This window comes from Drosophila virilis, chromosome 5, assembly GCF_030788295.1.
Source record: "Drosophila virilis strain 15010-1051.87 chromosome 5, Dvir_AGI_RSII-ME, whole genome shotgun sequence".
NCBI classification, from domain to species: Eukaryota; Metazoa; Arthropoda; class Insecta; order Diptera; family Drosophilidae; genus Drosophila; species Drosophila virilis.
The window spans coordinates 454,638-480,369 of NC_091547.1; the positions used below are offsets into that span (position 1 = coordinate 454,638).

The 25,732-nt window shown below is 36.9% G+C and overlaps 2 protein-coding genes across 2 annotated transcripts; one reads left to right on the forward strand and one right to left on the reverse strand.

Annotated features, from left to right (window-relative positions):
- On the reverse strand, positions 1-25,638 carry Sesn (Sestrin). Its single transcript, XM_002059273.4, has 10 exons — positions 25,468-25,638; positions 24,196-24,533; positions 14,795-15,720; positions 4,856-5,023; positions 2,237-2,419; positions 1,783-2,179; positions 1,163-1,484; positions 903-1,086; positions 729-839; positions 1-653 (listed from the first exon to the last, which is right to left on the reverse strand). The coding sequence occupies exons 3-10, from the start codon at positions 14,843-14,845 to the stop codon at positions 567-569; spliced, it is 1,503 nt and encodes a 500-aa protein (XP_002059309.2). The 5' UTR covers positions 14,846-15,720; positions 24,196-24,533; positions 25,468-25,638; the 3' UTR covers positions 1-566.
- LOC6635992 (purine nucleoside phosphorylase) lies at positions 17,301-18,777 on the forward strand. The gene is made up of 2 exons (XM_002059274.4): positions 17,301-18,217; positions 18,279-18,777. The coding sequence occupies exons 1-2, from the start codon at positions 17,417-17,419 to the stop codon at positions 18,453-18,455; spliced, it is 978 nt and encodes a 325-aa protein (XP_002059310.1). The 5' UTR covers positions 17,301-17,416; the 3' UTR covers positions 18,456-18,777.
- Positions 25,639-25,732: the final 94 nt, after the last annotated feature.

Genomic DNA, 25,732 nt, shown 5'->3' on the forward strand with positions numbered 1-25,732 from the left:
TTGTAATTAAAATAAAAATGTATTTTTTTTACTAAAATGTTTAACAAAACATAATACATATGTACAGTGATTGCTGCAAGCATTTTAAGGAAACAGAAAACCACAATCCGTAGATTCAATCATTGCCAAATTCTTAAACATTGAGTTCAAATGAGGCCCAATGGCCATATACTACTACACACTTGTTTATCTCTTACTTCTGCTTTTGTTAGTGCAACAGGTAATATTATAAACAGCTGTAGTATATTTCTAATTTCATTCACAAAAAGTAGACATTGACGAATTTGATTAGACTATACTATATATATAGATGAGACATACATTGATTGACACATTGACACAAATTTCAGTGGGATCTATTGCAACTACTTTTTATCGGGTCTGTTTTTTTTTCATTTAATTCTGTTCTTTAATGCTCTTGTAAAATTAAAAACTCGTCATCAACTCTCTATGTGGAGCCTTTAATATATATATAGTGGTAACTATATGATGTATGCATGCGTGTTTTTGATTGTTTTTAGTTATGTGTATGTATTTGTATATATATCTTTAATCACTTAATGAGATCAAGTCATATAGCGCATAATCTCGCGCAAAGCATAGAGTAATTCGGCCTGGTTACGGGCTTCCATGATCATTAGATTAACATGAACCTGCAGGCAGTGGAGAAGATACAAAAAAAAAAGTTATCGTAACCAAAAAGCGTCCGTCTTTTAGTCCTTAATCACCTTTTCACTATCCTGCAGCTCCACGAGCACACTATCATAATCCTTGGTGGTAATGCGCTCCGGAAAGCAGCAGGCTGTCTTTATAAACATTTTCAACGGGCGCACGAGCAGCTGACGATAATCAAAAATAAATAAAAAAAAAAAAAAAAAAAGACCTATAATGTGTGCACTCACCTGGTTAACTTCACCGTAGTCGTAGTCATCGTGACGTATGCCAAATATGCACTGTATGTAATTCCAAATGGCCCGACGAAACTTCGATGTATCTACATTCTTAATGCCGCCCATTGTAAAGTACGTCAAGTTGTAGGCAGCGCGAAACTTTTCGTCCAAAAAAGTGCCCACATCGTTGTACAAGCTGCTCACAGGTCATGCAAAGAATGAAAAGGAAGAATAAAACAGAGTTTAAAAACTTGTTCTTTGCTGTCACCCACCCATCCACTAGAGAATAGCCATGATCCTCCCAAGAATAGTCCTGAATGCGAAATGTGTTAATATTCTCGGCACCACGGCGAGCAAAGTCCTGGTACGTGAAGCTGGCATCGTCCACGTAGTGCGAGATTATTGGCGGCAGTGCAACAGCAACCTCGGGAGAAGCTGCTGCCAGCTCTGCGGTCTGCAGCTCAACGCTCTTAAAGCGATTACTTAGCTCGGCCTCGCTGCACTCGTCCTGGTTCTGGGAGAGCACCTTCATGCGCTCCATCAATGCCTCCACAGAAATGGCACATTGATGCTGTGGCTGCAGCTCTGCGGTGGCTGCAATTCGGAAGCAACATTTATATCAGGATTATCAAGTCAAATTTGCACCCAGAAAAATCATGTATGATTTTATCAAATTTCTATCAAATGAAAAACGTTAATTTTAAACGAAGTTCAACTGAAAATATAGTATTATTTATGCAAACTTCGAGAATATAATTTTCTGAGGAACTTTGTTGAGCTCTGACCACATTAAATGGTTTTTATGGCCATGTTTATCTGCCTGTCTGCCGCTCAGCTTTTAGGCTTGGGTATTTGCCCTTCGGCTCCGCGAGGAAAACTGTTGAGCTCTTACCCAAATAGTGTTGGCCAAAATTGTTGTTGGCTCCAGTGCTGCGGCTATTGTTATTGTCCATTGTATTGTTGTAATCTTGCTTTGTATTGTTGCCACCGCCGGCGCTGCTGCTGTTCAGTGATATCTCGCCAAGAACATTTTTCTGCTGCTGCTGCTGCTGCTGTTGGTTAATGGGACTGGTTGTTGGCTGACGTGCATCATCGACCGGCGGCAACGGCGGTGACTGCGGCGGCATTGACACAGGCGCACCTTTTAATTTGGGACTAGACAAACCATCGAGCTTTTGTGTTAGACCGCAGGAGAACACAAACGAGGAGAGCGAATGGAAATGCGATAGCAATACCATTGCGTGTACTACCTCCGACAGGGACCAGCTGCTCCTGCCCTTGGTCAGACGCTGCAAATGCAAAACAATCATTAAAGATTTATAGAGAGCTGTGCGTCCTATCCATACCTCGATATGCTCCTTGCGCAACAGCCAGGGACGATGGGCTAATATTTTATTTATATCGTATATGGCACGTAATTTGGCGGGTATATAGTCCAGTCCATTTAGCCATTCACTGTTGCCGCCCTGATTAATGAACTCCTTCTCGTAGCGTTTTACCAGATAGGGGCATTGATGGCGTGCGGCTGCCTAAAAATTAATCAGAGAATAATCCATTTTAATCAGTTTTCAACTGTAAGTCGCATCGAAATATAAAGCAAACAATTTTTTGACAATAAAAAGATCCCATGCCGCGCTCTATAGATTCCCAGATACCCTCGGACCCCATTAAAAGCGCCTGGGAGAGCATCTACACCTGAAAATGTGCTAAAAATATGAGATTCGTTGTATGTGAGAGTGTGTATGTATATCTGTGTGTGACCCAAAATACGACGAATACAAATATTCGAAACGCAGGCCAATGTTTTCGCTTTTGTTTTACACGTATTATTTGTTGCTGCGTCATCCATGGGGCTTCACGGTACCATCATGTCATCATGCCATGCAGTTATAAATCTGCCAATATTTTACATTATGAAATGCAACATTAAGTAGCCCGACATATATAGCTGCTATATTGGCTCAAATTTTGCGGGAATGAGTTAAATGAATGTGTCTATTATTTTCAGCACAATAAAAAGTCAAAGACCCAGAACCAAAATAATCATATCTTATCTTGTTTATGATTATTGCACACATCTACACGTATAAGAGACGTAGGAAAATTTTATTTGAAATAAACACATTTTGTAGTCTCTGCAAGGCAAAATTTCGAAAATATTTGCGGTTGAATTCAGAATGGCCGGAAAATCCATTTATTAGCTATAGTCAGTGGCTGTACCCAAATGCAGTTGGATCGTTAATTAAAAAAAATGCACTGAATTGCTCGTAACATATTTTTGTAGTCGACAAAAAAAAGGAAAAACAATAACAAAAATGAAATAAATAGATCATGCAAAGAAAATTGCATTGGAAAAAACTTGGGCACTAAACTTTACAGTTACCATTTTATTATCTAAAAGCGTGCGTAAGTGTGCGTAAAGTGTGTGGGTGGGCGTATAATTCGCATTGGGGCCTCCATTCACATTCACATTCAAATTGTTGTTGCAGTCAGTGAAAAACTGAAATTAAGTACGCCATAAATCAATTTAAATTACGATGTTGTTCAAACAAATTTTTCTATTTTTAACTTTTCCACCGTTGTATTTTGTTTTTCAATTTAATCAAAATTTTCCGCCAAGTAAATGTTTCTTATAACAAAAACTTTGAACTGCCTCTTAATATACCTGTGGATTAGCTTTAAAAGCAACTTTAATGCACAAAATGACTTTACTTCTTGGTGCACAAAGCAGCTTTACAAAAAAAAACATAAACTTTAAAAACATTCTTAAGTATGTGCACATGTGTGTGTGTGTAGAGCACAACTGAAAGGCTTTATTTTTCCCAAGAAGCTTTGCCCAAATGGGTATATATTTTATTTACAGGTGGTCTGTTTGCCTGTTTTGCCACACAGAACTTTTCCTAATGCCTTTGTGAAAATTAATTTGTCGTATGATGTCCCAAGTCATAATCTAGTTATAAATTTTTTTATATTATTCATAAATGGACACAGGATCAACGAAACATCGGTTAATTCAACTCTCGCTCCATTAATTTTCTCTAATAAGCTCATGTTTTAAGGCGTTTTTCAGGGATTAATTCAATTATTTAATTCCATTTAAAACTAAAGCCATTGGGGCCTTAAGGTTCCTAGCTGACACCTGGTTGCAACGAATTGCATGAATATAAATGCTGTCAGCTGTTATTAGTAAACCTGTTTGTTTAAACTTTTCTATTGTTTTGGCCAATTAGGTTTTGTATCACCTGCCGCATAACTGCCGCCCACCGTCCACCGTCCATTGTCAATAGCTCCGTCAACAATTTCTATTCTTGTAACATGTGTTCGCTTCCACCCTGCGGTTGCAGGTATAACAAATAGCTTAAAGCTAACAGCATTTCTCACTGCACAGCTGAGAGCTCATAACAGTGGAAATAATTTCCTATTGTTGATTCCCCAATGTGTAACTTGTTCTAGTGTATATAAATATATATATATATACATATATATATATATATATATATATATATATATATATATATATATATATATATATGTGTGTGTGTGTGTGTGTGTGTGTGTGTGTGTGTGTGTGTGTGTGTGTGTGTGTGTGTGTGTGTGTGTGTATGTGTGGAAGCTGCTGTCATTGATAGGGCATCAACAGCCAACAAGCAGCAAATGTGAGCCGACAACGCCAGTCGGCGAGAGCTAATGTGCTTAAATTTGCCAGTGGCAACAATGCACATTGCAACCACTCGCAACCGCACGAGCACAGAAGCAGAGGCACAGATGCAGATACAAAGACACGCAGATACACCCGCACCCGCAGTCACATACCCTTAGACATGCTCTGGCAGTCGGAAATATGATGAAAAGCACCAAGGAAAGGAACAAAGCTCGGCAACAATACTTAAGTATTATTAAACAATAGAGGTTGCCAATTAAAGCGAAATCAACTATAATAATTTAGGCAAAATAAAACTACTCACAATTATGGCCAAATAGTATCTATAAGCATATGGTAAGGGTCCATCACCTTTCATAATAAAGTTCTGCGTACGCAGAAAATGATCACGATAAAGTGGATGATAGCCAATCACTTGTGTCACCTGATCGCATTCATCGAGATCATCCATATCAAAATCTGTGGACGAGCACTGAAAAAATAAGAAAAAAGTGATTGATAGTATTAAATAACCAATTATTATAAAAAGCAAGCGTATACTTAATACTCATATATCGCGCATACGTTGCGTGTCGCGTTACATTTTATTAAATATATTTATTAAGGCAAACATAATTAAAAAATACTTTGTTTAATGTTAGTTAGGACTGTAATGTTTGCAAATACCAAATATATATAACATTCATATCAAATAAAACTTTTTAATTAAGCAATATTCGTTATGAAATGACAATTGACTTGGGTATCATATTGATATCCTGTGCGCTTGTCATTTTGTGAACATTAAGCGCAAATAGTCATTTGCAATGAGCCACTTTATTGGATCCTTCGCATTGCCAATCAGTAAACAGTTACCATGGAAAACTGACGTAGAGTCCACTGAATGCATTCTGCTCAGATATATGAGTAATGCGCTTTTAGTGGGACCAAAGGTAAAGGCAAGGGCGCAGGCAAAGGCAAAGGAATTGTGTATATTGCTTCGCATATTGCATTCTATTACAGAGGCGCGGACAGAAGGACAGAAGGCAACAAGCCACTAAAGCTGATTGGCAAATTGAATGGACCTGACTCTCTGCGCTCGTATTCATAAAAACGACTGGACAAATGTTTAAGCAGAGTATTTATTAATATTATCGCAATGAACTGGGACTCACAGCAGATACCCGCAGAGTGGAGGAGCTCTTTGAAGTTGCCAGTAAACAAATACAGCACAAAAGCAGCTCTTGTTGTTATTTAGTAGTGTATCTAGTATATATATATATATAAGCTCGATCATTAAACAACACATGTTTATGCGTTTCCAGCAGCATTTTCTATACTTTTATCGGTGTCTGCGTGCTGCTTACTTAAGTCAGCCACAGCTACAGCTCCACTGACTGACTGACTGTCTGAGTGACTGTAAAATGTTAATCAAAGTTGTTTTGTTGTTGGCTTTTTTTTCATTTTCTTGTTTTTTTCATTTTATACCCCGAACCCATAAAAATAAGTAAAAGGGTTATAATGTATTTGTGTGAATGTATTTAACAGTATAAATATTCTTTATCAGCATCAAACACCAAGTCGATCTAGGCATGTCCGTCTGTCCGTCCGTGCGTCTGTCCGTCCGTCTTTCCATCCGTCCATCAAACTCTGACCTTAAAGGACCAGAGACTTGAAATTTGAGACGTACGTCCGCCTACTGCTCGCGCAGCACGATTTTGCTTCTGATAATCGATTACTTGCACCGTTTCCAAGTAATCGATTAAAATAGATATTGAAATCGTGTTTTTTGAGCAAATCTTTGTCTTTAGATCAAGATATTTCAATATATATTTATTGTGTAGCATAATGGGATCTATTCTTCAACATTTCATCAAGATCGGTTAAGAAACATAAAAGTTATTTAAGAAAACGTTTGATGCAAATATTGTATTAGTTGTTGGTAAAGGGTTCAGAGTATCCGCTCGTCGGGAACACCCGACTAGAGCCGCTTACTTGATTTCTGTTGTTGTTTATGCGGCTGCCTACTAAACTGGGGCGATGTTATTAAACGTTCAATGACTTTTTTTGTTAGTTGTTATTTGTTGGTTTTTTCTTCTCATTTCTTTGTAGTCTGACTAAGTCGCCTGTTGATTCTTGATAGCGCAACGTCTACTTATAGACCACACATGCCTACAATCAGCCAGCCGCTTATCGTATATATATATCATATATGAGCTTGCCTATCCGAATTCGATGCTAAATTAAAAATCGCCTAGTAGTTGCTAACATTTAACCTAAACAATTTACTTATATATCACGACCTTAATACGCCCACACATACACAGCCTTATTCTAAAAGTAATCATGCCATTTTTGGCAAGCGGTTCAATAAAATTTTTTTTAAAATCTCGTACCCTGTTGTCTACTTGAAGTTGTTTGACATTGAAGCACACCCACAGATAAATGGAAATGTTTTACAATACATTTATTTGTTCTATTGATGTTTGGTTATTTTGTAGCCACTTGCAGCCAGTTGTTAAATAACATCCAAATATTATAAATAAATATGACAAGTTGCTCATTTAACATAATTAAGGTCCTCTTGAATGCCTATGTCAATGTTAAATAAATCATAGGTTGATGCCTATATCTCTGTGTAATACTTGCCATCCACTTCTTGTAAAATGCCATCACTTTTACATAATTAGTTCGGTTTAATGTCGAGATTCATATTGTTGGTAGCCAGCGTCTGAATTAACAAGAGCTGAACTAAACATATACAAGATATGCCATTAATCAGTGTGATTTATGGTCAACTATTCACATACAAATTGATGGGGCTCCACAAAGCGTAGCCAAATATTTAAATTCATATGTAAATAGTTTACTTTGCTTTTTTTGCTAATTTGAGAAATCAACTATTTTTGGGCAAATTAAATGCCACAACTTGAACTGTTTATAATCGAATCGCAAAAACTGGAGATAAATAATGCCAAAGTTTTCCAGTAGAGAAATTGTCGTTGGAACGCGCATAAAAAAACCAAATTAAACATGCCACAATTTTCGGTCGGGCTAAGCCGGCTGCATAATTTTCTGTCCTTCAAATTGGTTTGAGATATGGAATTTAACTCCGCCCCCTGTAGTCGTACACAAAATATTTTGAAATTATTTTTTAAAGCGCCCATCCATTGGTCTCTCTACTTCTTAAGTCTTACACAAAACTAATAAACTCTTTTTTCATATGGTGAACGAGTGTATTAACTAATTACAGCTACCAGTTAAAAGTCGACTCTTGTTGTTTGTTTGTTGTTTTTGTTTTTTATTTGCATTTGTCTTTTTTTTCAACATTTTAATTGGCAGCTCTTCGCTTGGTGGCGCCAGGGCAAAACTTGACAGACTTTTTCGCGCTTCGCTCGGAATAAGATAAAAACGTTGACAAATTGTGTAAGACACAAATTATAATTAATTAATGTCAGTCAATTGAGTATAAATTATGGAAAATATTGCGCTTACATTTTCGCTGTTGTCTTTATTTATTTAGGAAAACTTTTCAAAAGCGTTCAGTCAAGAAAGTGGAGGGTATGAAATAAAAATTTGCTCGCTCACCAGCTCTGCTGACAGAGAGAAACCCGTTTGTGAAGCAAACCGCTTCGACTTTGGCATACGGGCACAACTTACATTGAGCCGGGGACCAGTTGGTCTCACAAAGTGGATTACATGGCCAGCACAGGAGTGGGCACAAACGAAGCTGCTTAGGCCAAGTTTAATGGATATGTGTGCTGCGCTCATGAAAACTGGCTTTTTATGTCCAGTTTCATTGTCAACTTGAAACTTACACTGACATTATAATAGGGTATCTCCTGTTCGATTACATTCGCGTATTGTGCTCTTAATTGAAGTTTTCTTTCTGTTGCTTTCGACTATAAACTCGTTCGTCAGTAAGGCGTATACGCGATATACCAAGGTTTTTGCTGCCCATTGTGTGTGGGGCGATGGTGGATGCACTTTGTCACCCTTAATTTCGCTTGGGAATTGAGAGGACGGGTCTTTCAATTCGCCTCCAACTACACGTCAAATCCAGCTAACTTGGTTCTGTTGACAGTCGCTCATCATATTGATTGAATATAGTTATCAGTCCTCAAAGCATATGCTAAATAATGATTTTTTTTCGATTTCATAACTAAACAACAAAAAAATACGAAACCTTAAACATTAAATCGAGGTCAGCAAGACGTTAGAGGAAGCAGATCTTAAACTATATATATGTGTGTGTGTTTGTGCCTGTAAATCGTGACCGAGCATAATATATCGCTACACACATTAAATTTGTTGTGTTCTCAACCAAACCCAACTGAAAACTGAAACTCGAGCCCAGGCCCATGCTTATGCATTCATGCATAAATTTGAGCATAATTGAGTGGACTTTAAGTAATGCCAGCTGCAAAGCATAACAAGTGATACTTTGGGCAAGGGCAGGCAACAAGTTTTCAGTCCAGAAGGGGCTGTTCGACAATTTTTGACTTGCCATAATGACAGCCCAGACAATAACAAACGAAATTAGTAGAGCCGTGAGTATATTAAATATACTTTATTCTGTTTTCTGAGTAAACTTTAAGCGGTCACTTTGGCGGGAAGCGTAGCGATTTAAAGGCTGAGCTAGTGTCAGAGGAAGGTGATGGCGGGCATACGTGATGTTCACAGTGCCAGCTGTCAGTTTACCCACAATATTTGCGCACATTGTTGCTCTGTTTACGCCCCTCGAGCTTATGTTAATGCGGGTAATTAATTATTGTAAGCAAATTTTGATTTCCTCTTTAAAATATATATAACCTTACATGGGAGCAGAAAAGCGCATTTAATGGGACGGAATTACAACAAAACAAAATTAAACTAAATTATACACAAAATTAGCATAATTAGCAAAAGACAAAGAGTGTAATACCCTTGCATTTCTGACAGCTTGATTTACTTATGTTTTTCAGACATTCTATATCTGCGTTGCTGCGGTTTTCACTTGGCTCTTTTGTCTTGAATTTTCATATTTATTGTTTTGCTTTTTATTCTACTTTTTTATTTTATTTTTTGTTGTTGTGTGGGCGCGTTTTTAAAAGTCCCGCCCGCCCGCTGTTCAACTCGCAGGGGTTTCGCTTCAAATGTCAACAGTAGTGGCCTCAACAAATTAAAACAAAAGCTGGTAAACAAGCAAATAAATTAGCATAAATGGTAGACGGCTCAAAAAGAGAAATAACAAACAATAAGTAGGTAGCTAGGAGGATAGGTAGATAGGTAGTTGGGTGAATAGGTCGGTAAACAACTAAAGTGGAAAAAACGGCAGGTGTTAGAAATGTAAACTAAATAGGTGTATGCAAGCGATATAAAAAAAATAATAGTACAAAAAATAATGGTACAAAATAAACAACTTGAGAGCATTTTTCCACAGCTTACACGAAAACAATTGATATAGAAACCTTTCTATATATATACTGTGTGTGTATGTGTGTGTGTGTGTATGTAGGTTTATGTGTATCTGTGTGTCTATTAGCGGCAACAGTGCCTGCATTATAAACTATTTGTTGTGCACTTGCGTGTATGCGTAGCTAATAAAGACGCGCGTCTAGACGTGATAAACTATAAACTCATAAGTGTATATACTAATAAGTGGATTTTTAAGTTTGCACTCACAGCTTAGCATATTAATTTAGGTTTATTTACATATTTATGTGCTTATGTCTACGTATATAATCACACAAATATAAATATATACATACATTTAATATATATATATATATATATATATATATTATGGCTGTTTATATTTGTGTTTTACATTGCGAGAGAGCCAGAGAGAACAATGCCAGCTGCAATATGAGAAATTTCTCATTTTCTACTTCATTATAAGTATTATATTATCAGTTACATATTAAATTAATCAACTGCAGCACACTTATTGCTGCGTTTTGCGTACCCGTCCTACATGTCTGTCTACAAAGTTGATTCATTTTATTGTTGATTTAGGTTTTTGTTCGTTTTTCTTATGTCAAGCAACAGCCACAAAATAGCATTCATGAAAACTTGATAAGGTATACATGAAATCCCATTCTGCACTTTGTTATCTTTGTTTATCTTTTGTTTTTCGTATCGTTTTACATAGTCGAGTCGCATTTTTTTTATATTTTGCAACGCATGCAGAATATGACTACTCCATTTGAGTTTTTCCGAGTTTCTATGAGTTATGAGTACACTCATTCCCAGAGTGAGTAAGTACTGTAAAATGTGCACATGTTTGCAAGTGTCTGTCAAATGGCAATATTGACCAACCTCTATGTGCGCGCGTGTGTGTGTGTGTGTGTGTGCGTGTGTGCTGGCGTGACTCTGGTCCTGGACTTTTCCACACGCTTCTCTGGCACTCAGTGCGACACTTTGTCTACTGATAAAGTGCCAACAATCGAAGCTCTAAAGGCAAAACAATAGCAATGCAAACACAAAGACATGACAACCAAACAGACTCTGTGGCAAGTGTGGCAAATTATTAGGTGCACATTATCGCTTGTAACGACAACAACAATAAACTGTCAGACAACTAAGTCAGCGACGACTGAGCTGCTCCTTGGCCTGATAACAATTATTGATAAGATGGCACAGAACACACATATTGCCATAATTGATATTTCCTTCTACCTATATTATTGATAATAACTCGAGAAAAGTCTGGTAAATGGCACATAGTGTGTCACTCCAACTAAATGAGTTAACTAAATATGAATCTTAGGTTGAATAAACTTTGCTTAAATGTAATAAAAACAAGTAAGAGATTCTAGTCGGGAGCTCCCGACTAGTGGATACCCTGAACCCTCTTATTCCAACATCAAATGCATATATATGCTATTCTAGAAGCAACATATCATGTTTGGTGACTCTAGCTCTTATTGTTTACCAAAATTGCCCAAAAAACAGTTTATCGATATCGATTGCTTGGAAACGGTGTAAGTTATCGATTATCGGAAACAAACTCGATCGCGGGCACTAGGAGCACCTACATCTAACATTTCAAGTCTCTAGCTCTTATAAATTCCGAGATCCTTGCGTTCATACATACGGACAGACAGACTGACAGACAGACGGACATAGCTAGATCGACTCGGCTATTGGTGCTGATTAAGAATATATATACTTTATGTGGTCGGAGATGCTTCCTTCTGCCTGTTACTACATTTGGATTTTGCACAAATACAATATACCCTTATACCCATTTTTAATGGGTTCACGGTATAAAAAAAAAAACAAATATAACTTGTTTACTTATTATTATTGTTCTAGAATCCATTAGAAATACTTCTTTGGCATTTATGAGTCTTCAAAAAAGTTATATATTAGAACAATTAATTAAAATATAAATTCAAATATTCATATAGTCTTTATCTCTTATGGAATAGCTGAATAAATGGCTCGCACATGCCGTTTTTTGCCATTCCAAGACACATATTTCTATAGTATTTCACAAGTTTACAAATTTAAGAAATATGCAAAAATAACAGATACACTTTAAACATGTCGCAGCAGCAACCACATTACATTATAATAATCTATGTTTAGCCTGACTTCCGCATCTGTGAAATGCTGGCAATTAAATTGCACAAATTATTAAATAAAATGTTGAAAATGTTGCTATTTCGAAAGGCATCGCCAAATTGGACCCAAAAATTATATGATGAACACACTCAGTTAATCAGCTAGACAGTCAATTGGCCAAATGGTCAGTCAGTCAATCAGTGTGTATAAGCAGAACAGCATTTTTCGCTTTCTTAGACAGTCACTCAGTAAATCAGTCAGTCAGCCCATCAGAGAGTCAGACAGTTAATCAGTCCGTCAGATAGTCAGTAGTCAGTCAGTTGCATTAGAAGATCTGCACTGCTCAATTTCTTAGTCAGTCAGACCATCAATCAGTCAGTCAGTCAGTATGGCTATAAAGAGCTGCATCATTCGCTTACTCAGTAAGGCTGTCCCTCAGTCAGTCAGTATGTCATGTCGTGATTCTGTCACTCACCCTAGAGGCAAAAGCCTTTTGGACTGTTGCCAGAATCCGAATGGCGCACATCTGTTTATTTAATATTGTTGCTCATGTTAGCGTATTTTTATACAGTATTCATTTATATCAAATGTAAAATAGCCTGCATGCTGCCCGTCTCGTTGTGCGTTTACTAGTGACTAATCTGCGCGTTATCGATTATCGAATTTTAAACTTTACTTAAAATCCCTTTTTAGTTTCAAATTGCATTTAACTGTGATACAAACGGAAAATGTTTATTTAATTCAATTAAGTTTAAAATTGTATATATTTATAAGGGTATGTGCAGCAAAAAACAGATTAGATGACCCAATTTCGGTGCTATTTATGAGCAAATGTGCATACAAAATATTTTGTTTACAGTTCTAGCAGCAAAAGTGCTTTGTTATCGCTTATATTATTTTGGTATGTGCCAAAAAATATAAAAATAATAAAAATAATAAGTGCTGAATCATTTAGTAGTTTTCTGCGGCTTATCAAAGCCTGACGAGCTCCCAAAAATTCTTCCAGCCGAAAGCAACAACGTAGAAATTGCGCATTTGTAATCATGTTACCATGCTCGTTCCTTTTCTAAAAAAAAAAAGTTTTCATATACTACAACTTTCCGTTGTTGGATGAATGAGAATCCTCCATTGTCCAACAACTATTTGTTGTCGGTCTCATGAAAAGCACATGTGGAATACTCTTTTATGCTACTTATATATATTTATATATATTCACAGTTACATATTAAGCCTTCTACGGAGGATGTGCATGTGGTATTTATTTTTCTGCTTACCTTACGTTACTTGGATATTTAAATGTATATAGCATATGGAAAAGGAGGGGTTTACCAAATTAATTAATTTAACTTCAATTATAATATGATATGGAACATATTTCTCTAATTAGTCTAGACTTTTCAATCCAATCCACCGAACCAAAACTCGACTCTTACTGCACAGCCAACTGTGTGTGCGCGGGGAGGGGTGTGGGGATATGTGTAACCACAAATTGTGCACAAAAAGTAGCCCGCAGCTATCTGCAAAAATTCAATTAGTGCATAAATTACACGAAGACCAACAACCAGGCGGCAGCTCATTTCGAATGATGTTGATATCCCTTACAGTCATTTAATCGATTTCCACGTACCACGTTCTCCTATTTCATTATGCAACAAAAAGTGGCAACGTTTTTGTTGCACCCAGTTATGCTCACATCCGTTGGCAATAATCATCAAATTATGACAAAAGTCGATATGTCGATAATGGCTAGACCTAATTGCGAGAATGCCTGTAATCCGAGTTTGAACCGAACGTGTTCAAACTCGGAATTTTAATTAATTCTTTACTTTGAAACCAATCCAGTTGCCAAAAAAAAAAAAAAACAGTTGAATCACATACCATTGAGAGTGATATTTTAAAGGAAAACAAGTAAGAGGTTCTAGTCGGGAGCTCCCGACTAGGGGATACCCTAAACCCTCTTCTTCCAACATCAAATGCATATATATTCTATTTTAGAAGCTATATGGCAATTTGCTGAGTCTAGCTCTTATTATTTACCAAAATTGCCCAAAAAACAGTTTATCGATATCGATTGCTAGGAAACGGAGTAAGTTATCGATTAACGGAAATAAACTCGATCTGGCTCTTATACATACGGACAGACAGACTGACAGACAGACGGACATAGCTAGATCGACTCGGCTATTGGTGCTGATTAAGAATATATATACTTTATGTGGTCGGAGATGCTTCCTTCTGCCTGTTACATACATTCGGATTTTGCACAAATACAATATACCATTATACCCAGTTTTAAATGGCGAGTTTGGTCGCGATATCTTGATAAATAAAAAAGTTTTGTATACAAGAACGCACTTTTCGACCGAACGTTCCCACGGCAGCTAAATGATATAGTGCTGCGATCCAGCCGGTTCCGATATATGTACTGCTAGCAACAGAATAAGGCTCATCTGCATAGTTTCATCTTTAAAGCTGAGAGACTAGTTCGCATAGAAACACACAGCCAAACAGACGGAAATTGCTAAATCGATTCGGCTGTTGAACCTGATAACGAATATATATATAGTTTATGTCGGTGATGTCTCCTTCTATGCGTTACACAATTTACGGAAAATTATAATACCCATTGCATGGGTAGAAGTTACCAAAAAATCGTTACATTAATATATATATAAAAACTTGCGACATTGAGTATTGAGGTTGCTCTACTTACATCTTGTGAGATTTGTCCCATTTCCGCGTAATAATCAACAGCCGAGTACATTGGTGTGTATATGTGTTTGTTTGAGTGTATTATTGTATTTGTGGCCAGGTAGACTGCACTCGCTGATAATATCAGAGACCAGTTACCTGGTTCCAGTTGCGGCAGTTTCAGGTAGAGTGCCTCCCGTGTGCTCGGCTAAAAGGAAACTCGTCAGCAACTGGGCCAGGTTGCTCAAGCTGTTGGCAACCAACTGAAGGAGCTGGCCCGTTGTCATTCACAATCTACACTTGGCTTTATGCGGCTGTCTTCGTCGGACACTCTCTCACTGTCTTTCTCTCTTTCTCACTCTTTCTCTGTTTTTAAGTAAGTATTCACTTGCTGAATTTCGTTTTCGATTGTTTAATAGCGTCGTCAGTTGATTGTTGCGGCTGTCGAGGCAATTAAGGCAACTGCAGCGACTGGCTTTTGTGCAACAGGCAGTCGAATCGAAAACAAAAACAAAACATGCACCGCGGTGGGTGTTGTTGCCAAAAAGATAAACAGAAAAAACAACGGGAAAAAAACGCGTCAACAACAACAACTTGAACTTGCGTTTGCACTTGGCTCTGGTCAGGAATTGCGGCTTAGATTCAGATTCAGATTGAGACTAAGACTCGGTTCAAGTATCTTGAGCCTGTTGCACGTCTGTGGCACATAAATGCGTCGCGAAATTGGATTATGATTTAGGCACTTGTACGTATGACTGCGAGGCCCAAACTTTCTTCGCTTTAGCTGTTCTTTAGCAACTGTTCGGTTTGTGCTTGACTCGTATACACTATATTTGCAGTCGCCGTTTTCATTGGTTTTCATTGGTATCGGCAACAAAGTTTTCAGCTTGCCTTCTGGCCGAATTCCCCCTCACAACGCTGAGTATGTTGCACAATATCCAGCGCACACTGTAAGAAAAGACAAAAAGAAGAGATGTGTTAGGCTTTACATATACCCTTTCCAATTAATCAGAGAGTAGTTGTATAAGTATCAAATGGTTGGATACTAGTCCATTTTATATGATCGTTGCTCATATTAAATGAAACAACAATGGTCAAGTTAACACTGGATTTATTACGATTTAGCTTAATATTTCCTCATTTATTTATTTCAGCCCTGTTTATATATTACCATGTTTTAATATATCTGTATGTAATATTCTCTTTTGTTGTGTAACCTTAATAAGCAGCTTTTGTGCTAATTACATTGTGAGTCATGCGAAAACAAAAGAGGATTTGTGCCAGACCAAAATGTAAATTCAGAGTTGAAACTTAACGAAAATCAACATGCATACATCAACTAATCAAATAATTTCCAATGATAGGGATATAGCACATGGTATATATCTGAAATAATTATGGCCACAAATCAGCTGTTTACGCTACGTATACGTGATTTAATTTAAACGCTCATACGACCCATCGAAAATGTCGTTTGCCAATGCTTCAATGTCAGTCATGGTATTTGTTATGTTACTTGTTGCTAAATTTTACACAGAATGTTTATGTTTGAAGTCAGCCTCATTTGCATGGCATGTTGTGTGGAGTAAACAATTCGAAAAGTTGGCGAAGTAACTGCTGGCTGCTGGCCAGTGCACGCCATTATAATTCATTTCCTTGCTAATTAATAGGGTAAACCAATAAACAACAACAGACGACGCAACAACAATCTGTCAACAGAGACCACAAGTCAAATTTAATATTGTTTTCATGTGGTTTTCGGCACACATCTGTCAACAGCCGCGTCTGCCCGACCTGCGACTGGAAACTGCCGAGAGCTAGGTTGGGCTGAAGGCTGCCCACGCTCACGCACAGCCACATTCACTCACACACATATCGATATATATATATAGCATGTACCTGATCTGAGTCGCTCAAGCGTTTGGCATGCGCACTGTGCGGCCATAAAAAGTCCATAAATTTATTAATATTACAATAACAAAGTAACGCAAGCAATAAAAAAAAAAAAACTGAAACTGAAATAGAAATAAAAAACTTTGCAGCGTTTCGTTATTGTTATTTGAGTGCGCGCAAAGTTTCCTAAGTTACAAGCAAAAATGTTGCTCTTGTTATTGTGGTTGTTGTCGCCGCTCTGCCGCCTACAAAGTCACGTTCTCTGACCATTATTTGGCTTCGGCTATGGTTGTGTGTGTAAAACATTTATTGACATTGCTGAGCTGGCTTCGATCATGCCGCAGCAACACCCCAAAGATTGTAATCATGCGATGAGATAAATAACAAGCGACAACAGCGCTGAAATGTAGTTTATACCAAAGTTCTCCCAATGTTTTCAACAATAATAATAATATAACAATACAAAAATAATATCAAATACGCAATTTGCCAAAACATTGTTTTGCCCATAATCACTTGGGTTAAGCTTTGTCACAGCGAGCCGGAGTCCAGTCGAAAGACAAAATAAATCATGCCAAATTTTACATTATCATTGGTGCTGGGTTTAATAAAAAGAAACCATGCCTTAACTTTCAAATAAAATATTTCCAGATGGAGCATTTAAATTAAAAAATTGTAAAATTTATTAGTCTGTGACGATTTGCTTCTTGTGGGCCTGCGCGACCAGAACTGTGGGCAGAGTCCATTCAAAATGTGCAATAAGGATTGTTGCGCCCTCAAGACTGCGCTGCAGATTCGACGAATGAAAATTTTGATCGAACAGCGACGGCAGCAAGAAGAAGAAGCCAATGCCAAACCCAAAAATATTATCGTAACGCCCGAAAGTTTAATCTATAGTTATGACGATATTGAAAAAATGGCCAAACTGATAATCAGTAGATCAGAAACACGACCCAAGTTTGGCTTGGTGTGTGGATCTAACTTAGATACGCTGACCGACTTGATTGAGAATCCCATTGTTATTGACTATTCGGATATACCAAAATTTCCAGATTGCACGATTCACGACCACAAGGGTAAACTGTTTGTGGGCACCTTAATGGGTGCCACGGTGATTGCCCTGCAAGGACGTTTCCATCACTACGAGGGTAATTCCCTTGCCAGCTGCTCAATGCCGGTGCGGGTGCTAAAGCTGTGCGGCATCGAATATATGATTCTCACCTGTGCAGCAGGTGCGGTCAATAAGAACTATAAAGTTGGCGATATAATGCTCATCAAGGATCACATCAATATGTTCGGCTGGTTCGGCAATAATCCACTGAACGGACCGAACGATCTGCGCTTCGGCGACCGGCACGTCATAATGGCCGACGCCTATGACGAGGGCCTGATCGAGAAGGCGCTGGAGATTGGCCTCGAAATCGGTCAGGAGGATCGCATGCATCTGGGTGTCTATGCTTGCCTGGGTGGCCCCGTATATGAGACTGCGACCGAACAGCGCTTTCTGCGAAGTATTGGTGTCGATGCCGTTGGAATGTCACTCGTTCAGGAGGTAATCGTGGACCCTATCGTTTGCAAAATTACCTTAACCCATGTGTGCTACATATTTTCAGGTAATTTACGCGCGTCATTGCGGTTTGAAAGTGTTTTCATTTAGTCTGATCAGTATGCCACCTATTGAGCAACCGGATATGCCAGAAAGTGTTCGTGATGTTTCGATACACCAAGGACAAATTGTCTGCATGGAGCTGCTTTCGCGCATGATATATAAAATACAAAATAACTTGTGACCCAAGTCAAAAATTAAAATACTTAAACAAAATTATACAAAAATGCGCAATGGACAAATGTGAGGACAAATCGGTGCAGTTTTGACAAATTCATTCAGACAGAGTATTCATTATGCCAGTTGTTTACAGTTCACAAATTTTCAACTAATTTTGACAACATCACGTTGCATATACATAACTTGCTTTGATATCGCGTATACGCTGTGTATAGCACTATGCAACTACAAAAAATAAATGCGGACTCGCACTTATTGTTGCTAATATAGTCCGTTGCTGTAGCTACTTTTTGCTGACGTGAATTGCTGTCATATATACATATATATAAATATACAAATAATAAATAGAAATACATATGCATATATAGAAGAAAAACACGCGCTGTTTGTGACTTTTTGCTTTTGATTTCTGTTGCGGTTTGGTTTATTTGAATTTACAAACTAATAGTGATAGCGGTTACTTTGTATTAGGTTCAATGACTTCAATACTCACAAACAAAAAGAAAATACGATTTTAGGCGAATGATTCGAACATCATTCAATAATAGATATGCTAAAAATATTTGTGCATAATTACACATATGTATGTATTTTCGGTGCTTTTGTATTCTAATCTCTATTATTTGTTGTGTATAGTTGAAAGCAATGGCATTGCATTTGAAATAAAATCAAAACGAGAAATAAGAGTTATATTCGACACGCCGAAGATTTTATACCTTTGCAGACCCGACCTTTTCATAATGGTCATAGTGATTGTCCGCATCTAAGAAGTACAGGAAAAAAAGTTAATGCGAGTACGGTGAAGTTATCTTGACAAAGCAAAAAAGTTTTTCATACAACTCAATTTTTGATCGTTCCTATGGCAGCTATGATATATAGTAAAACCTTAAAACTGCGAGACTAGTTAGCATAGAAACATACAGACGGATGAACGAACATGCTTTTATCGACTCGGCTGTTAATACTGATCAAGAGTATATATATTTTATGGAGTCGGGGATGTCTCTCTCAATGCGTTAAACATTTCATGGCAAAATTATAATACCCTCTAGAAAGGTAAAATAAAAAAGACAAAGGCAAAATCAAAGCATTTGAGGCATTTGTGCGTGGATTTCAACGTGCCAACAATTGAAATGCCCATGCATCAGCAGCAGCTGATTGTCAGGATGTGTATATAAATTGATATATATCATATATATATATGTATATATATATATATATATAAACTAAGCACATGCACCAAATAGTTTTGGCATTTCAATTGCTTTACGTGCACATCTGTCGATACTATGCAAATTGCTTTATCGACAGGCAGACGGGCGGGCGGGCGGTTGGGCGAGTTGGTTGGCTTGTCGTTTGGTGCATTGCATTTTAAATGGCAGCCCAGCTGCGCACTCTAAATAGCAATGCGCATTAAAATAGACTGCGTGATTCAAATGCAAGCCAAAAATTCGGATTGCTTATCAACTGATATCAGAACAAATGCAAATTGTTTTTAAATAAAGCTAAGCCACATTATTTGGCAAGCCCCAATGACATGAGCCTGCAATTGCTATTTATTAATTAATTTAATCAGGCACATTGTAAATGCTGTCGAGCATTGTCTATCGCATACTTCATCCTCCACATAACTAAGTTTGCCAAGCAGGAAACTTTACAATTGAATTCATACAATTATTATTTGTCTGGCTGTCAAAGACAGCGATGTTCGTGCATAGTGCATGCAGTGTGTGTGTGTGTGGTTTGAACTTTTAATATTTGCAACAAGTTGAGACATTTAACTTGTGAAAAACAGTATAGTCATGCCCTGACAAGAAAATGTCCTGGCCAGCAATTCATATTCCATTTTAACAGAATGGCAAATTCGGAGTCAAATTTAATTTATTTTTGAAAAGCACGTCTCCAAATGCCTGTTGTTGTTGTTGTTGGCTTTTTTGTGATGCTTCAGCTATTCGTTAAACATAAACAACTAGTCACACGGACTGAAAATAGAATCGAAGGCGGAGGATCAAAATTATTTCGCTGTTGCCAAATGGCATAAGAACACTCGACACTCGCATATGCAAAGTGTTTTATTTTGTTTTGGTTTTTATTTTTTGATTGAGTTGCCACCTGCCACATGCGACATGTCACTTGCAACTTGCCACAAGCCACCATAATTAGCTAATTGAATTTCCGTTCGTCTTGAGTACAGCTCTAATGGTTCAATTAGCTGCGTAATCAACTCATTTGTGCATTAATTCTCGCTGCTCGCATTCAAAAACCATTTATAATTATTTACTACTCGACATAATCAAGTACAAGACGCCGACTAGATGTACACAAATTAATATACATACATGTACATATATTTCAAGTGGCAGGCATCTAATTATAATTACAGCCCACTTTTGCAATTCCGTCAATTAAATGGCAAAACTTAAATGCTTATATCAAATTTATAATAAGCACGCTTAAAATATTAATTATTTAACAAATTGGCAAAAAAAAAACTCCTAAATTTTTATCTAATTATTGAGCCACTTCTGTTGCCAAGTCTTTTATTTGTTTTTTTTTTTTCACTTGTTAATCACACAAAGTACAAACATATTAATTTGTGGCTAGTATTATTTTTTAGCTGTTGTCAGGTGTAAAGCTCTAAAACAACCACAAATTGATTAGATTAGCAATATATAATACACAAATTTTATGGCTGTTCATGGTTTGTCAATCAGTCTTGATTAGCCGTATCAGGTTTGGTTTTGCTTTTTAGTCTTTTTTACTTCATTTTAGCTAAATTGATGTTTTAATTCATGCTTAACTATCATAAGTATTTGATTATTGCATAGCAATTAATTAAATATCATTATATTAGCAAGTTTTGCACCTTAATTTCTCTGCTCGTCATAAACAAGACAGTTTAATTTGTTTACAGACGTTGGGAACTGCGAACTCATAGACAACTTTTTTTGCACAACTTTAAAATCAGTGTCAAAACCACAGCAGAAAATATTCCGAAAATGTGCGAGTATTGTAATATGCAAGGGGAAAATGGTGTAATTAAAAGCAAACTTTGAAGCCCAAGAAGCGTAAACTACAAAGCAACAAAAAAATGGCAAAAAATAAAAATGAAAGCCGAAATTGAGCGACCCACGTTGCAGCTCCCAGAGAAAGGAACAATACCATAGAACAAGTACAATGGGAATATGCGGAAGCAGGTATTTGTGTACCCTAACATCCATTAGATAAACGCAGCATATATTTCAAAATATTGAAAGAAAAAAAAAGAAAAAAGGTAAATATTTAATTAAAAGCTATAGACTGTAAATCAGATGACTAAGTTATTATACACAATGGTTATAAATAACAATATTTATAATAGTTGTCCGATAAATGTTGATTAAAAAACAGCGAAGGGTCCATTTTAGAACCCTCAGAAAAATGGCAGAATTTTGCAATCGACTACTTTTTACAAGCTGCCAACTGGGGAGTCACTAAGAGGCGCTGACATTTGTTGTTGTTGTTCTTGTGATGGTTGTTCTCGTGCTTGTTGCTGCTGAAAGTTCACTCACCTCAATTTGCGACCATAGGAGTGGTGGTAACGTAAGTAGTTAGTAGCAGACATTGTTACAGCCATCGTTGCTATCTGCTCACGCCTGCAGCAGGGCGAAAACACGTATGTTCTAATAATTTCTAATAATTTTGGCACTTTGCTTAAGCTACAAATACTCGTAAATCGACAAACACGGTAGGATGAAATTATCTGAATCTAGTTCAATATCCATATCAATGGATACGAAAATTGTTGATGAATCAATTTAAAATACGTTGTATGCTGCTACAAATGAGTTCCACTTAAGAAGGGCTTAAAACTGATTGCAACATTCAATGAAATATTATTTCAGACAATTCAAGCAGTTCAAGTGATTTAACTTCGCGCACAACAAACACACATTACTGCACACACACACACACATGAGCACACACTTAACGCTTAGCAACAAGAAGAGGCCGCGACAAAAAACAGTTATTCAACTGCAATATATATGTATATTTGAGCTCTCTCTTCAGCTGTTGCCGTAGCAACAATTGATATCATAATTGGCATAAACTGATTCAGTTCTTCAGCCTCTCTAATTCTCTTCTTTTTATACCCTTGCAGAGGGTATTATAATTTTGTCGTGAAATGTGTAACGCATAGAAGGAGACATCTCCGACCCCATAAAGTATATATATTCTTAATCAGCATCAACAGCCGAGTCGATATAGCCATGTCCGTCTGTCCGTCTGTCCGTCTGTCCATCTGTCTGTTTCTATGCGAAGTAGTCCCTCAGTTTTAAAGCTGTCTTAATGAAACTTTGCAGAACCCCCTTTTTCTGTTGCACTCAGCACATATGTAAAAACCACCTCTCGGACTACTATATCATATAGCTGCCATAGGAACGATCGGTCGAAAATTAAGTTTTTGTATGAAAAAACATTTTGTTTATCAAGATATCTTGACCAAACTCGGCATTTATTGGTTTTACTTTACGCCTCATATATGTGCAAAATCCTATTAAGATCGGACCACTATATCATATAGCTGCTAATACACTCTTTTACTGCATAGTGTACTGTACACAAATTATTCACTTAGTAATGGCGGCAAAGTACGGCACAAATAAAAAGAAATCAAAGAAATGTACTCGGTAATAATTGTGTGTTTATGTGTGTGTATGTGAGCGAGTATATATACATATGTGTGTAGAATATGGCTACACTCACACACGCGTACGTACAAAAATGAATGTAGAATTGAGTATATGTATAAGTAGAGACAAAAAAGCAAAACAAGCAGCGAAAAGAGAACGCATAAAAAATTGTTGCTTAATTTAGATTTACGTGTGGTAGGTCAAGTGGCAAATTTTCTCAACAATTTTTCGGCTATTTTTCTTGTTCTCACAACTTTGATTTGATTTAGCCAACAACTTGGCAAACTTAGCACACATTTAATGTTTGTTGAACACGAGCATGGTTACCACAAAATCAGGACATTGTATGTGGACCTCAAAAAATCAAGTTTCCACTCAATATACATTTTGAAAGCTCTATAATGATTTGAATTTAGCATGTGGAGTATTAGCAATACTCAGTCAAATGCAAACGCACAGACCCAAACACAAATACAAACGCAAATCACAAGCCAAAGTTGAAATTTCTCATCCTGCAGCTGTCAATCAGTGGCAGTTGCAGTTGATGTTGAAGTTGCAGTCCTGGCTGTGCAACTTTTGACTTTTGATTTGATTTTGGTCAGTTGCAATCCGATTTTGGCAACATTTTGCCAATTCGAGCTGACTTGGTCTGGCATTTGAAGGCCCCTTGCAGGCATAACGGACAGTAAAATACAAATACACAGACAAGGCTTGCAAACACGCAGAAGGGATTAATTAAGGTTTCAGCGAAGCCCACAGAAATTTCCACAAAATACAAATACAAACGCTATAAAATGCATTCAAATATTCTTTGACTAATGAGTCTTATCAAAATATATCACACCAAGAAATGATGACAGAAATCTAGTTGCTTATCAAAGAAAAGCTGATACTAACGGACATTCATTTTTATATGTAAAGTGACAAGTTCTGAAAAGGTCGGTTCTTTTTACTGTACGGACTTATTACCTTATATTCGTTATTAATATACACTAACTTTTATTAGATATAGCATACGTATATTAGTCCGTTCAACTGAGAAAATATCCATGAAACGAAGAGAAAACTTACCCATAGATCCGCTGACGATGGAAAGGTTCAAATGTTTTGTGGCTCTCTCTCTGTCAATGTCAGTTTCTTGTTCTTTCTGCTGTTATTGTTGCTGTTGTCGTTGGTAACAGCCGTACTGGAAATCATCGGCACCTTTTTTTTTGTTCTTTTGAGATCGCTTTTGGTTTTTTTGTTGTTTCTTTTTACGGAGCTGATAACGTGCCACACGTTGATTCTTACTTTTGTACAATGTATATACAGGTCTGTAATCGGGAGCGTCTGATAAGCGATGCAGCTTTTTCTGTATTGTTTTCTTTTTTACATGATAATGTAACGTACAAGAACAAAAGACGCACGCACTATAAAAGGGATTTTATTAAATTTGAAACATAAACCATGTATAAATACGAGAGAATTTATATTTCGGCATTGAAATCAATTATTTGAAACGAGTTACACGTTATCATATCGGTGACCTTTTTACAAATTATATTTACGAATATTCAAAACACTTGTACACGATTTTTCAGTTGCATTTAAAGCAATGTGAAAGTTTTTATATTTTCGTCGAAGCTCTATATTTTATACTAATGCTCTAGCTTAGTATGTATATATATTCATACATACATACACATGAATATTTTCAGCTTTTTTATCTTCCTAATTTTTGTTTTTCGAAAAGATTCGGGCATGTGTGAGGTGAAATGCGCCTGTGTGTTTATGTTGCCTAAGATTATAAATTTATCGCTCGATTTTTAGTTGCTGTTGTTACTGTTTTAATGATATTTCTGGGCATTTTAAGTTTGTAGACTGATTAATTCTCTAGCTTACACCCACAGGCACACTCACAAGAAAATTCAAACACGAATGCATTTGGCGCGAAAACCACACACAAGTCAAAAACCTTAAGGTAAATTTTGATTAAAAAAGAGCCAACAAAAGCATATCTATACTTATATGCATAAAATAATAAAAATAAAAAATATACAGAATACTGCTGGTCACTTAATTTGCTGTATGGCCAAACCAATTTAAGCTTTTTGTGTTATTGTTGTTGGTTTCTTTTGCTTTTGCTTTTGCGTTTATAGAGCTCCGACGATCAAGAAATTTCTGTAGTAATTTTCCATGCAATAACAATGATTTTCAGCTTTTTTTTGTGCGCTATCTTGTGCGCTTGTTTTCGGTTTTTTCTTTCTGTTTTGTTCTTTTTATTCTCTCAAATATTTCTAATTTCTTGCTTTGCTTCTCTTAATTGATTTATACTTGTTTAAAATCAAACAAAAATTTATTTACCAGAACAAATAATAAAAACACAACTAAAAGACCTAAAAGAAAGAGTTTCAACACTTTTATCGGCTGTGCTTGTTTTGTTGCTCGAAACTTAAGTAAAAGCTGGGCTTTGAGCGGCTTTTGATAGGCGTGCCGTTAACTCGCCGACAACCGAACACGGCCACTGACAAAATCAAACTAAAATCAGCCCCAGCTGGCTGGCTGGCTGGCTGACTGCTTGGTTCGTAAACAGCAACAGCACGAAAGCTAAACGAAATATGTATGTACG

Excerpts from the sequence above, each read along its gene's own strand:
- Sesn (XM_002059273.4), bottom strand. The coding sequence starts at position 14,845 with ATGTACTCGGCTGTTGATTATTACGCGGAAATGGGACAAATCTCACAA. Across the intron at positions 5,024-14,794 it reads TGGGACAAATCTCACAAGAT|TGCTCGTCCACAGATTTTGA; the intron begins GTAAGTAGAGCA and ends TTATTTTTTCAG. Across the intron at positions 654-728 it reads AGCTGCAGGATAGTGAAAAG|GTTCATGTTAATCTAATGAT; the intron begins GTGATTAAGGAC and ends CACTGCCTGCAG.
- LOC6635992 (XM_002059274.4), top strand. The coding sequence starts at position 17,417 with ATGTGCAATAAGGATTGTTGCGCCCTCAAGACTGCGCTGCAGATTCGA. Across the intron at positions 18,218-18,278 it reads GAATGTCACTCGTTCAGGAG|GTAATTTACGCGCGTCATTG; the intron begins GTAATCGTGGAC and ends ACATATTTTCAG.